The following is a 14,535-nucleotide window of genomic DNA, read 5'->3' as shown; positions in this document are numbered from 1 at the left end:
CTCCCATAGTCCAAAAACACGCTGGGGTTAATTGATGATTCAAATTGTCCGTAGGTGCGATTGTGTGTGTGGTTGTTTGTCTATCCCTGTGACAGACTGGTGACCTGTCCAGGGTGTCCTCTGCCTTCACCCTCAGTCAGCTGGGATAGACTCCAGCCCCCCCATGACCCTAATGAGGATTAACTTTTTGGAAATTTACCTGGCCTCATCATTTAAAAGTCACATTTTAAATTGTACACGTTTTATATTTTGTCCCTTTAATGCGAAGCAGAAGGGAAAAAAAAAGACTGAATCCAATGACACTTATTGTATGCAGTATTCCTACGACACTGTAGCACAAAGAAGGTGTTACTGAAGTGAACAGCTCTCATGTGCTAAACTGTAAACTCTAACTGCTGGAAACTGAACTGAAAAAGGTCCACGAGTAAAAACAAATGACAGCACTTCCCCACAAATACCGCAGTGAGCACACTGGAAGTCACAGACTTGTGACAGTGTCCATGCCTGGATTTTATTTTTGCTCAGTATGATAAAGCTGCCTGTTCTTTTTCCACAGGGGGATGACTTCACTAGTTCTTCAAATGCCTGAAACAACTCACTCAATGGAAAACACCTTTTGTTTTGGTTACATTCCATCCCATCTGTTGTAAATTTCCCCCATTTATTCTCCCTCTCCCCCTTCACCTCCTCTCTCTCTCTCCCTCTCCCTCTCTCTCTCTCTCTCTCTCTCGCTGTCTGGTGTGATTGGTCAGTTTTCAGTGCATTTCGGAGGTATAAAACCACTGCTGGGGGCGGAGGGAAGCGCAGCCTGCTGTCTAATACAGAAGGACGCTGCTACAAAAAATCTGCTCACGAGTGCACTGTTGTCTCTTTGTCATCATTTACAACAACAGTAGTGACTCTGGATCTTCAATAAAGCATCATGTGTAAAGGACTTGCAACTCTTCCTGCAACGTGCTTGAAAAGGTAAGCCCAATGTAGTTTGAACAACCAGTGGATGCAGGTGTTTTAATGTTCCTGCAAAAATAACTGTATTAAAAAGGAGTTTTTGAAGAAGATCTGTGTACACGTAAAAAAAAGTTTAAAGTGCAACTTTTTATTACAAAGAACAGAAACCAGTTGACAATCTGCTGAGCGCTTGTTTACATAAATCAGATCCTCATGCAAGCAAGCCTCTGTGTAGATATTATTGATGCAAACAACCTGAAATGCTTTTCACTCACTGTTCTCTTGTCTGCTTCTCCACAGTGCCAAAGACATCAAGCACAAAATCAGCTTCTTACTCCAGAAGCCTGAACCCCAAGCAGCCGATCAGAAGCAGCTGAAAGAGAAAACTACCACTGCTGCTGCGAAGAGGTCAGAAGAAATGCTCATTCAGTTTATGCACAATTTTAAATAGTATGTTTATTCTCCAAATACCAAATAAAGCCTTTGTCCACTGAGAGGATCTAACCGCATTCACAAAGCTTATGATCAAAGCTTCAGACGTTCTATTTGAGAATGTTGCATTAAAAGGAATTCATGCATTGTATTTAAATCTGGAAGAAGTGCATTGACAGGCCTTGATGAAGGGGGTTGTGTTAGCTGCCTCTAGACAGGATACATTTCTGCAGGGAAATTTTCATTGACTACTACTACTTTTATTAAGTTTAACCCCCTTTTTTTCCTTGAAGTTAGAACACAAGGCTTAAAACTAATCAACATTAATAACTTTAATAACTTTAACCCTGGTGACCCAGCATCTGAATCTAAAGGCGTGACAAGCTTAGTTGTCTCCTATGTTAAAACAATCAGAGAGTTTTTTTTGGTGCAGAGTGCAAAGTGTAGACCTTCTGTATTGATGTGTCCCTGTATGAATCATTAGAACAAGGATTTCTTTCAGTTGACTAAGGTTTGAATAGAAAGACATGATGAGAAAACAGATGAATGGGTTCATGTGGAAACAGACCTTGCTTTGATGCATTTAATTAAAATGCTGAAAAGATGCTTGATAGGAACTTGATAAGATTTCCTGCTTGACTTTTTGAATGTACTGGTTAAGCGTCATCTGCAATATTTTGTTGAAAAACAGTCCCCGTCTCCTTTGATGAGTGTAATTCTATACTGCAGGTGTCGGCACATGTAGACAAAAATGATTACGTCTCTGTGACTGATTGACATATAATTACTGTTTCCACTCGAGTATACATTTTGAAATTGAATTGCCTTGCTGGAAAGCCCATCATGTCTTGTTCTGGGCTTATTTTGATCCTGATCTGCCTGCAGGTTGTGTTCCCATAGGAAACCCATTGTTGTAGTTTCTCAGAAGGTTAGCAGTAGCGGCATTTACTCCGACCAATCCATTTTTGTGGCGTGTAACCCATATACACACAGATAATCAATATTCAGTTTTTCTGCTAGAATTGTTCAGCAACTACTTCATGCACAACACGTAGAGCCTTTCGGTTCTGTGATGAGCAGCGTTCACGTGATCCACAGTTTATGTTTATAGATTATTCTTCTCTAACTGGGAAGATCTATTGATTTTTCTCATTATTGCTGCTGTTTCTGAGGAAATTGAATCTTTAAAGAGGCATTATTGCACTAAAGGTTTCAATTTGTAAATGTCACATGATCCAGGATTAGATTTACTGCCATTATTAATCACTGAACTGGTGCAGCTGGATGAGCTGTTGCAATTCATAATCAAAGCCTTATAAAGTTATTGTATTTTTACTTTCGAAATACAGTTTTTAAGTGAGAGGGCATTTAGTCAACAGGCTGTTTTTTCTGCCTTAGTAAGTGGAGGAGGCACAACAATTACCTTAATATGCCTTATTTTTTCACACAGTGGAGATGCTTTTGTACAGAATTGGGAGTACACACTGTGTGGGTTGAAAACAAGCAAATAATAAAACACAAATTTTGTGAGTCTCTGCATTGCAAAGACATATATGTGTTTTTAATTGCTTCCATGAGAATCTGTGCAGTCTCTTTAATAAAGCATTATTTATGTGTGTTTTAGGCAGCCTAATGCAGCTGAGGTGGAGAAATGGAAGGAGTCTTTCAGCCACGTGATGAGCAGTGACAGTAAGTGTTACACTGTCATTTCACAGTTAAAAAATTAAAGCCGAATGAGAACAAGGCAATAACTGTTCAATCCCAAAGCAAGCCCAAAGGACTTTGTTTGATCCTAATAATGTTGCCAGTTACTGTAAGGCAGATCCCAGACTCATTAGTTCTCAGCAGACTGTCTCTCAGGATTTATAAAATAACCCTTAAAGTACACACAATAGTGAAACCATGGGAATACCATTAGACTAGGTCATGACTTTTACATTCTTCACTAATGGTTGCCAGTCAGGTTTTGACCATCCCAACTGTGACGCTTAACCTCACATTGCACAGTTGGAAGCCACAACAGTACAGCATATGGTTGGGTGTCTGATAAATGCTAATAAAGTAGAATCACCTGGCTCACACGCTCTGACACATTAACACTGTGATCATGATGCTAAAGGGAAGTAAAGGAGGCCTGGCTGGGATACAGAAGTATGCAAATTGAGTGCACACACACACAGGCACTCGTCGATGCATTCTCATGCTCTGGTTTTCAGCTACGTGTCACAAGGCAGTTCTGAATGGCCCCTCAGGGCGCGCTGACCAGTACCAAGTATACATGTGTCTGTGTGTGTGTGTGTGTGTGTGTGTGTGTGTGTGTGTGTGTGTGTGTGTGTGTGTGCATGAGCCCTCTGAGAATCATACTGTTTGTGAGTAGAAAATGGGAGCGATGGCCTTGAGGGAAACCAGCTGAGTTCTGATCTGCTGTGTTCCATGACCTCATCCACTGACCTCCAACATCATCTTCCTTCAGTCTGCCCGAACACATCTGTCTACTCTCATTGTTCAGGCTTCTTTTGTTTATCATATCATGACCTCAGCAGTATTCCCAATCTGTACTCTAAGCCAAGTAAGACTTTGCAGCAGGGCTGCTGCTTCTGTCATATTTTCCAATAATGTGACATTTATAAAAGCTGAGATCTGTTCGTACCGTGCTCTTCTATTAGCTGGTTTATTTACTGCAACATTCAAGACAGGATACACTTACCACATGAATTGTGTGTTAAAGTTGCTGCAAAGCTGGATCTTTCTAAATCTTGCCCATGGACATGATGCCTAAAATGTAGCTTTGTGTGCCATTTCTAATGCCATCTTGTAATTATTCATTATTTATAGACATTAACATGTTCATTCTTCATTTCTGATAGTTTTCTGACACCTGATGAGCAGCTAAGGACTGATTCAACCACTTATTTGGTTTTCCTAAAACAGAGTTAACAGCATTTTGGCTAGCCTTGGGCAGGTGTGGATTCTGCAGCATTATTCATCACAAATCTGGCAACCAAGAACACCAGGTTGTTTAGATTCCCCGGGGCATGTGGCAGGATTTTCACACAGATATATTACTGAATTCTTTTTTTTTGAATGATGCTTCAATAAAGATTAGTACGCATACACTTTGTGAGTTATGACATGCAGAAATGAATACACTTCTGTTGTATACTGTAGGATTTGAACTTGAATCACCTTTCGGGAACTGTTTTATTTCTAAGTTGACAAATAGAATATGTCACACACTATGACACACAAATTGGAAAACCTGTAATCACTGAAACAGTACACCTGTGGTTTCAAATCAGCCTAACGCCATGAATATGGTTATAAACTGAATTGTGAACACCAGAGGTTTCTCAGTTTTGAACCTATATGCTGTGTATATCTTCATGTTTGCATCATGGCTCCACATTGGGAAAAAAAAAAAAAATCTAAAGATCTAATGGTGAATCTTCACAAAAACGGACAAGATACAACAAGATTGTTAACTAACTAAAAGACAACTGAAACATGGTGCGTGAACCTGGCCAGGACAACCACAGTGATGCATAATCCTGACAGTGAAGTATGCAGATGGACCTTTATTATTAATATAGTCAATATGTTAGTTTAGAATTTTACAGACAGAGGAAATATGGTTCAACTTAGAAGCAATACAATTACTGTAAATTGGTGCAATGTAGAAACATTTGATGTTTAAGTGATATTGCACTTATTGTAAACTGTACATGCCTAAAGCTGCAGCCATGAGTCTGTAGAATATGTTGGATATTAAAAAGAAATATGTTGTCTCTTTCTGTATTAGCCGGTCGCACCGTCTTCACCAGCTTCTTGAGGTCTGAGTTCAGTGAGGAAAACATGGAATTCTGGGTCGCTTGTGAAGACTACAAGAAGACCACACCCTCCAAGTTGGCAACCAGAGCCAAGCAGATCTACCAGCAATATGTTGAGGCAGATGCTCCCAATGAGGTAATGACGTCAATGCAATAATACTAGTGATATAATCTGTGTGTGTGAGCATGAAGAAAATGTAACAATAGCAAGTAAAAAATAGTTATTGGGCAGTTTTATATGCAAAGTCAAAGTGTAAAATGTGAAAAACACAACAAGCCAAAAATGACTCCAGAAAGGCAAAAAAAAGAGACTGAGAAAAATGGAGGAAAAGGAGCAACTGCCAACATGTTTGGGAGTCACAAACACACTTACGTTTTATTAATGCAGCTGCACATTCCCCTCCAGTGAGGTAAATACTTAAAGTTAATTGTGATTACATAGCTGTGAATATACATATGAATAACACTGCTAATGACCATTCAGTCATGGTGCTGATCAAAGAGAAAATTGTAATGGTTCTAATCCAGGGAAGTTGGATGGTTGGAACTGATGAAGAAAATCTGGGACATTACTCATTTCAGTCCTTTTAGGTTTACTTTTGATCACTTTTTGAAACAAAGAAAACAAAAACTTGCCAAGAGCTGTCAGGATTTTCATTTTATTGTCTTCCCTTTTCACTTTTTGAAATGTGTTTTATTGAACTGAAAAACTACTATATTGCCTTTTTGAGGAAAAACCTTTGCATTCACCTCTTCTGATGGTCTTTTTCCATGTACAAATGAGTGACAAATTAATGGAAAAGCCTGAATAAATGAGTGGAGAAACAAAACTAATGCAGAGAATACACGTAAGTGACTTTGAAAGATGTTTCAGTGTTGGGGCACAAATGGCAGGAGCTTCAGTTACAAAGATTGTTCAGTTGGCTTGTGTTTCAATAGACTGTCTACACGAGAAGTTCACTGAGCAGTCACAGAGAGGAACATTATAGTTGAATTACAGTGCATAAACCCTCAAAAGATGAATGCATATGTGAGATTCCAGTGGTGCAAACACCATAGGCAGTGGTGTAAACACCATAGGCAGTGGTGTACATAGACATGAAAAAGTTGATATAGCCAAATGAGTCACTCTTCACCAAGAGAACAGTACAGTCCTACACTATCGTTCAAACGTTTGGGGTCACCCAGACAGTTTCATGTTTTCCATGAAAACTCCCGCTTTTATTCATGTGCTGACATAATTGCACAAGGGTTTTATTATGACGCCTTATCTTGGTTTTTCCTTTAATTTGTCAGCCATCTGTATGTCAAATTACAAGTTCATGTCCTTGAAATGCCACAGAATTTTGTACCTTGAATCCTTTTTTCCCTCCACTCTTTGTCATTTCAGGTAAACTTAGATGCAGTGACGAAAGAAGAGACGAGACTGAATGTTGAGAACGCCTGCCCGTCTTGCTTTGAAGAGGCTCAGAAGATGATCTACACCTTGATGGAGAAAGACTCGTACAAGCGCTTTCTCAAATCTAAACTAATCCAGGATCTGTGTCAGAAACAGACCTCCACTTTTAAGGAGAAGAACGAGAAGAAAAGCAGGGAGGCATTAGCAGGTGGTGCCTAAGCAGGAAGGAAGAAGGCCAGACTTAAAGCAGGTGCCAAAGACTGTAAATGTGGGAGAAGGCTGACAATGGGAAAGTTAGGAAGGCTGCTCTGTCCAGTGTTCAGAAAAACAGTGATTGTGAAAGTGACTTACAAAGATTAATTTCTTTTTTTGATACTTCCTGCTATTATTGGGGACCAGTGAAGAATTGTGAGTATGTCCAAGAAAGATGTATATGTTTACCATCTCTGCACTCACTATCAGCTGTCATGTGTCTTTCCAGATTAGACAGATTGATATAGACTGGCTGGATGTTGCACATGTAAATATACGACACAAATACAAACATGTAAATAAATGCTAGCATTGTGAAGTTTAGCTTTTGCTCCTGGTTTCATTGCAAAGCATAATCCTTCTCTTCATGTTCTGACCAAGTTTTAGTGACAGTTACAACAGAAACAATCTAAAGCTACCTCCACCCAGTAAGCACACCTTCAATGCTGCCATATTATGTCAGTGGAAGATAACAGATTATTTGTTTTGCGTAATAACTATGATGAGTACCTATATTCTCAAACTAATAAGTCCAGAATCTTTGAAGACTGACTCAACTTCTAAGTAAATGATGATAATACTGGCACCAAATTCATCTGTTGAGTAAAGATGAAAGCTGACAGTGTTTAATTAAAAGATGTACACATTTGAAAGTAGATTTTTATATATTCTAAGATATTTAAAATATACTTACTCCAGTACATCTCATGAGAGTATTAACCATCATATATGTATCCACTTTGCAGATAGTTTAGGCTGTCCCTTTATGGAGACCTTTCTGACTGTATTTTAAATTTTCTTAGCCATTAGCTTTACAACAGTTATTTTTCCATCTCCTACTCCCTGCCTGTTGTTGATCACATGCGTAACAGTGGATGGATAATATTGATTTTCACCACCTTAACCAAGTAATTTTAAGACTTTATCATGTACAGCTCATATCATAACATATGATATGAGTTATCCAATGTCAGCTGTTATAATAGCAACCGACTTTGCAGTAAAAACAAGTAAACATGATCTCTGCACGGTGAAAAGGTTGGCTTTGTCTACTTCTTGTATAAATTATAAGCATGCTTTTATCTCAGTGCTAGCACCAGTAGAAGTGATTTTCTGTTGCATGTCTTATAGTTACCTAACAGCTGGCGAGAAGTTGAAATTGTGACTTTTTGATACATTTTTACGTGTTTCATTGTAAGTCGTGCTTTTATGTTCAAATGTTTATCAATGTAATTTGTGCAAGGTACTTAATAATTATTTACTTTCATTGGAAATATTTGGTGACTCTCCTTATGACAGTGTTTTATTAAAATGTGTACTATGATGGATCAAAAGCTGCATACTGTGTGTAGATATTTATTAAACAATGTCCATGTCCTATTTATGTCAAAAGTGTAATGATTCTCACAAATAAAATGATGTACTGGATAATGACAACATGTGGTGTGTCTGCTTAGTCTTGTTTTAGTTTGATGATCCCACCAGAGCATAAGTCACCAGTGTTATACAGCATGTATACATTATCTGTCTGTAAAACAAATTTACCATTTCATCTAGTAACGTCAATACACTCTACAACCTTTTGCTGACTGTGCCTCAATATCTCAGTAGGTTCAGCAGTGCAGCATGTTCTGTCTTCCCAGAACAACCTCCCTCAGGATCTGTCTAATATACTCACTTTGGTGACCAACTGGGGCTACAGGGACTGTGAGCTCCACAGGTAGACTTTGTGCAGAGAGCTTGGTCACAGCACCAGATCTACTGATGGTACTGTAAGTTGTTAGTTCATATATACCAGTATTTCCCATCCCGGGTTCTCTGGCTTCCTCCCACAGTCCAAAAACATGCAGAGGTTAATTAGGGATTCTAATTTGTCTGTAGGTGTCGCCTGCCTTCACACTGATTCAGCTGGGATAGGTTCCAGCGCCCCCACAACCATACAGAGGATTAAGTGGTGTATAAATAATGGATGGATGCATGGACCTTGTGGGTATTGTGTGTGTGACATTCTTACAGTAGTTGTGGGAAGTGAGAGACTCTGATGACTGAACGCTGCTTCAGTTATAAGGCGCGCAAATAGGGAGGAGTGCAATGACTATGAGCACAACTGGACAACACAGAGCCTTGTGACTGGCCTGACTCCGTGCCTGTAAGAACTAGCATGAAGCTGCATAAAATGTTACGATGCCTCAAGCCCTGTCCTCCGTGTTACACTTGTGGTGCTTTCTGTTTGGACTCTGAAATCAGCATTTACAAGTTCAGCTGAAAGTTGACAGAAAGAAAGAAGCTCACCTCAAAATGAAATGTACCTCAAAATCCCTGATACCTACTCGTCACATCAACAGCACGGAAAGCTTTAGTGTTGTACTGTTTACTTTTTGTATCTTATCACCTGTACACATTATCTTGTCCAGCTCCTATCTGTAGACGTCTCGTTTTGTATTTTGTACATGCAAAATGCAGTGTAATGTGTTGCTATCAACAGGCATTGCTAACTATTTCTAAATTTGAAAACAGAATTGCTTTTTTGACTTATACTGAAACACAGTGAACTGTAATGTCAGTCTCAGGTCCAACTTCTGAGGTAAACGGATTGAAGCATTGGCCCACAACGGGAAAAGCAGACATTGCCTGCTGTGATGTGTTCGTGGAAGTCCACTTCCATCCTGTTGTCAGGGTTGGGGCAGCAACTCTGACCAGGATGTCTAGATGCAAAGAAAGGCCTCACAGAGTGATATCTGCACAAAAAGTCATTGCAGTTGATCTAGGAGTTGTTGAAATATTTCAGTCTGGCATAAAGGTGGGACATAACAGGCTGATGTTGCCATCCCAGGAGCCACATCATGAGTATGGATAAATAAAGTTCATATGTTTGCTTCTTCAGTAGCTCCAGCTGTTCTTTAGTTAAGTAAATATCCAGACAGAAGGTTTGTACACATGATCCAGGAAGGACAGTGACTTTTTTTTGTTTTCTGGCAGATGTTGATTAAAAGCGATTGACAGATTGCAAAAATTTTAAGCGATTCCTGATTTTTCCTTCTGAGTGTCACAAGAAGTCAAAACTCATTCTCCTCTATCTTGACAGGGATCTTGATCTTGACGGCAAGCCATACTTCTCCCCAAAATAATATGCTTATTTTATAATAACACTTGTGATGCCAAGATCATGAGATGCGAACATGTTTTTTTTTGTAGTTTTTTTTGTTTACTTTGAAGAGATATTTGAAACAGCTATTTTATGATCTTACCCTACTCGTTGGTAATCACATGGTAATCATCCATAATCAGCAGCCTTAAAGTGCTCGCTGGTATTCCAGCACTGATTGCATGATGCTGGAAAATCATACATGATTATCATAATTTAACATTATTATGTAACATTTTGCACACAAGAAAAAAGATTTTTGCATCAAGATAACACTTTTAGAATCCAGATATCTTTCAAATCCAGAACTTTATATTGATGAGCATCTTTTATTTAGTACTAACTTCTGACTAGTCGCACTGATTTGAGCCTTATTTATCCATCCAGATTGTTTTGCAGCACTTTGGACATCTTTTTTTTTTTTTTTTTTATCATTTACAAATTGCTTCTTTAAAATTGCATCAGACATCCTAGCATGTATCATGATCGAGAGGATTTCAATCTTGGTGAGATGTGTTTCATACATTGGAATTTAACATCTTTTGTGCAAAACAGCACTTGAAAAATATATTTTTAAACTTTCAAAACTCATTTACTCAGTGAACCCAGGATTTGTTTGGATTCTCTCCCAAAATATTAATGCTGTTTACCAGCATTTGCTGTACTCACACTCATAGTCTATGACTATTTAAGGGCAACACATTTGTGAGCTTGATGCATTATACAGTAAATACTCTTGGTTAAATCTAATCTTCTGCACATCTAACTTTAATAGATAGGGAGACGGCTGACATGAATAAATATTTACTGCTGGTTAAATCTATCTGCCTGCCTTTCTGCTTAGTAAGAGTGCAAAAATAGAAGACAGGATGCCTAGATTGTTTCTTTTACAGGAAGAATCTGCTTGAGTTAATAATTCACCAACAATCATATACAACTGCTGTAAAGTGGATTAATACTCCTGGTTTTCCACGAAGGCCTAAAATGGGTTATTTTTTGAAAACATCCTGAGCTCATGCTGCTATTTGTTCTGTCTTACTGATTACTTCATCCTTTGAAAAGGTGCCTGCGGTGAAATGTGCCATTTTAAGAATAAATCCTCCCATAGAAGAGTCATGTTTACGGAAAAGGAAAGAAGACATACATGCTGCACAGACATTTTCCTCTGAGTCTGATATACTGCTGTATGTCAGCCTCAGTATGTGTGAATTCTGCTGCTACTCTAAATCCACAAGAAACTGATAAATCCACTGGGGCTGGTGTGAATTCCTAGCTGTCATTTAAAATGAATGCGAGTGTGAGAGTAGTAAGGAAGACTGTGTGATGGGACCAGCAGCTACAATTCAAACCAAAGCATTCACATTTTAACATTTTTGTGCTGATACTCAATGCCAATACACATCAATGAACAAGTTTAAAGATGGGACTGATATTTTGTTCAATTCAGTGTTTTATGCACTGAATAATTTGAGCCTCCCCAATAAAACTAAACAGAACATGACATAAAATCCCCATAAACACAAATAAATATTGTTATTATATTTGTTAAAGCATGTTTAAGTAGGACAATGCCAGCAGTGATGCAGGGCCAAGTACCAAGCATCTTAACAAGCCTGAAGCCACTCTATGAAGAAAGATCAAAATAAATATGAAATTAAATTAAAATGCTTGCTTTGTGTGGTCCCATATGACTGGGCTGCACAGTGGCTCGGTGGTTAGCACCGTCACCTCACAGCTAGTAGATCCCTGGTTCGCATCCTGGCCTGGGATCTTTTTGCGTGGAATTTGCATGTTCTTCCTGTGCAGCAAAGGTTTTCAATGGGTACTCTGACTTCCTCCCACACTAACCCTAACCCTCCAAAAACATGCTGAGGTTAATTGATAACTCTGAATTGTCCGTAGGTGTGAATGTAAGTGTGATTGTTTGTAGTCCTGTGGCAGATTGTTGACCTGTCCAGGGTGTCTCCTGCCTTCACCTTAACTCAGCTGGGATAGACTTCAGCCCCCTACAACCCTAATGAGGATTAAGCGGTATATAGATAATGGATGGATGTTCAACCTGGAATTGAGTTCTGAGGAAAATCCCACCCTGCAAGTTGTCAGGATTGGATTTATCCCTGTTCATGTGGATGTCTGAGATTAGAGAGAACATCTGTGATGGTTCTTCTTCTGTGCGTGGCGTGGTGCAACCCAATTATAAAATCTGCTAGATTTATAAAAGTCCTGTAATGTGACCCAGGAATTAGGTAGTTATGCATGTAATACCAAAGGGGGTCTTCAAAACAATACCTGTGTATTGAAGGCATAAAAACAAAAAAAAAAACTAAACTGGAAAAAACGACACATGTTGACTATGAACAAGGAACAGGAAAAAGATAGCCTAAAGAACGGGTTGGGATGTAAATTGAATTATTTGCATTTCTAAAATCAAAAGCTGAAGCTGCTGCCAAAACTGGCATTCCTGTCCAGGTAAACCTTTGTCCCTCTATACCTGCTGACATCCTTGCTTCTTCTAATGATGGTGCCCTCATGTAAGAGTGTTGATGTGAAAGAATATAGGTCGCAAAAATGTCATGGTTGTAAAATATCTGTATGAACAATGAAACACTGTGGCTCCTACATTATTGTATCCAGGGATGATATGTGACTCTACAGAAAAATGTCTAGTGAAAGATACTACCTAGATTCTGCATTCCACAGAATATCAGTTCATAAAGGTAACCATTTGACTGGACGGATAATGACTGCACTCAGAGATCCTCTTGAATCAAGAAACACAGATAGATACCTCTCCAGCAGGTGGCAGTTAGGTCGCCTGTGCTGCTCTCTAACCTCATGCTATACTAGCAGTTGTAATTAAAAGCGCAACCAGTGTGCTGTTATAAATTTTGTTTGATCCCATACTCTGCCCATCCTTGTTAAAACTGCCTCCTCCTTCATGAGGAGCTATAGATTTATACTTTAGACTGATTTGGTGCTGTTACAGCTTCTCCAATATCAACAAGAAACACTTCACTGGAGCAAATATTGATGCTGCTAAAGATTAGATTCACCAGCTTCTGTATGCAGTGGTATTTCCTACTGTGAACCACACGCACGCACGCACGCACGCACGCACGCACGCACACACACACACACACACACACACACACAGGACACTGGACGTTTTGCTAAAGAGAAACATATCTGCATGCAGTCATGTCAGGGTTATGTTATACAAGACTTGTGTTTGTGTATGTTTCTTTGCCTGCAGCTGTAATAATAGCTGGAGTCTGTTCAGGCTCAGACTCTCAGGCCTGAGCGAAGCTTCATTCAGCACTAACTTGCTTATCGCTGGATGTTCTCTCCTGCCTTCCTAACGCCGAGCAGCTGTGAGGCCTGCTAATTAAAACCTGACAGGAGGATCTGGCGCTCTAATGTGATCATGTGTGCAAGGAAGCACGTATTCGCTGACACATGCACGCGCAAAGTCCCTTATCTGCACCGCACGAACACGCGTCTGAACTCAGTACATGCAATGCATACATCCCCGGGGCAGCAGGTCTGGATCTCTGGTTTACTGTGTAGACAAGTTTTGACGGGAAACACAACAGGGCTGCATTGATTTGCTGAATAAAAATCTGTACCCGTCGTGGAAATCTGTTTCAGTGTCCTCACTTTACTGCTCGAAACCACACAAGCTCCACTTACATCCAGAATGTTGTTTGACAATGCAGTCCTCTTGTTGGCAATTACTGTGAAATAATGTATTTTAATGATCATGTGCATAAGGATTTTCTTCCATCTCGTCAAAACCGGCAGATAAAATGAGAAATGAAGAGGCAAAGGAATGAGAAAACTTGCCTAAACAGCACTGCTCCACTCACAGACACCCAAAACAATATGCTTTTGATTTAGCAATACATGGAAAAGGTGAGTACACCTCTGCGTAAAATCAATAACTGTTAAATGATTTAGCATTGTACCACCTCTCAGAAACAAAATGCAGCCCCCACACTGTCTAAGTAGAGCACATGCGATTTGCAATTAGCTCAACTACATAAACATGGTTATAAAATGACCTGTGAACTCCAAAACTTCTGCATCATGCCTCTGGATGGAAAAGAAAAACCATAAAAAAATTTTATAACTGGCCTCTGAACAACAGACAGGCTTCAGACATGGCACACTGGCTATCAGTTAGCAGTCGATATCTGGAAACTGGACAATGGGCATGCTCATGTGGTGTAAAGAAGGCTATCAACTTCTATGAATGGTGACTGTTCTGTCCTCACTAAGTGATGTCTCCATGAACGTTTACTCAGCTATACAGACAGCTAAACACTCTCCTCATCAAACTCCAAGGAACAGGCCATGTGTTCAGTTGGGTAGTTTAATCAGGATAAAGTGTAAAACTACAAACAAAACCAGAGATAAACAAAACATTGCATCAGTATAACGTATATAAACAGACCACGTGTTCACAAAATACCAAAATAATATTTCTTAACTTAATGAATCTGCAAACAAACATCTCCTACAAACATAGTGAT

General features: G+C 39.3%; 1 protein-coding gene across 1 annotated transcript; it reads left to right on the top strand.

The window, feature by feature from the left end:
* The first annotated feature begins 798 nt into the window (after positions 1-798).
* Positions 799-8,295, top strand: rgs4 (regulator of G protein signaling 4). Its single transcript, XM_023289226.3, has 5 exons — positions 799-966; positions 1,249-1,356; positions 3,005-3,069; positions 5,180-5,343; positions 6,598-8,295. Exons 1-5 carry the CDS (start codon positions 923-925, stop codon positions 6,823-6,825), a joined length of 609 nt encoding a protein of 202 aa, XP_023144994.1. The 5' UTR covers positions 799-922; the 3' UTR covers positions 6,826-8,295.
* The last annotated feature ends 6,240 nt before the right edge of the window (positions 8,296-14,535 follow it).

The sequence above is a fragment of the Amphiprion ocellaris genome, chromosome 2 (assembly GCF_022539595.1).
Source record: "Amphiprion ocellaris isolate individual 3 ecotype Okinawa chromosome 2, ASM2253959v1, whole genome shotgun sequence".
Lineage (NCBI taxonomy): Eukaryota > Metazoa > Chordata > Actinopteri > Pomacentridae > Amphiprion > Amphiprion ocellaris.
Note: the sequence above shows the minus strand (reverse complement) of the source record. Positions and strands in the feature narration are given on the sequence as shown.

What these genes read in the sequence shown, in the direction of transcription:
- rgs4 (XM_023289226.3), top strand. Translation starts at nt 923, where the DNA reads ATGTGTAAAGGACTTGCAACTCTTCCTGCAACGTGCTTGAAAAG. An exon ending in CCACGTGATGAGCAGTGACA is followed by an intron (nt 3,070 to 5,179) that starts GTAAGTGTTACA and finishes TTTCTGTATTAG; the next exon opens with CCGGTCGCACCGTCTTCACC. An exon ending in AGGCAGATGCTCCCAATGAG is followed by an intron (nt 5,344 to 6,597) that starts GTAATGACGTCA and finishes TTGTCATTTCAG; the next exon opens with GTAAACTTAGATGCAGTGAC.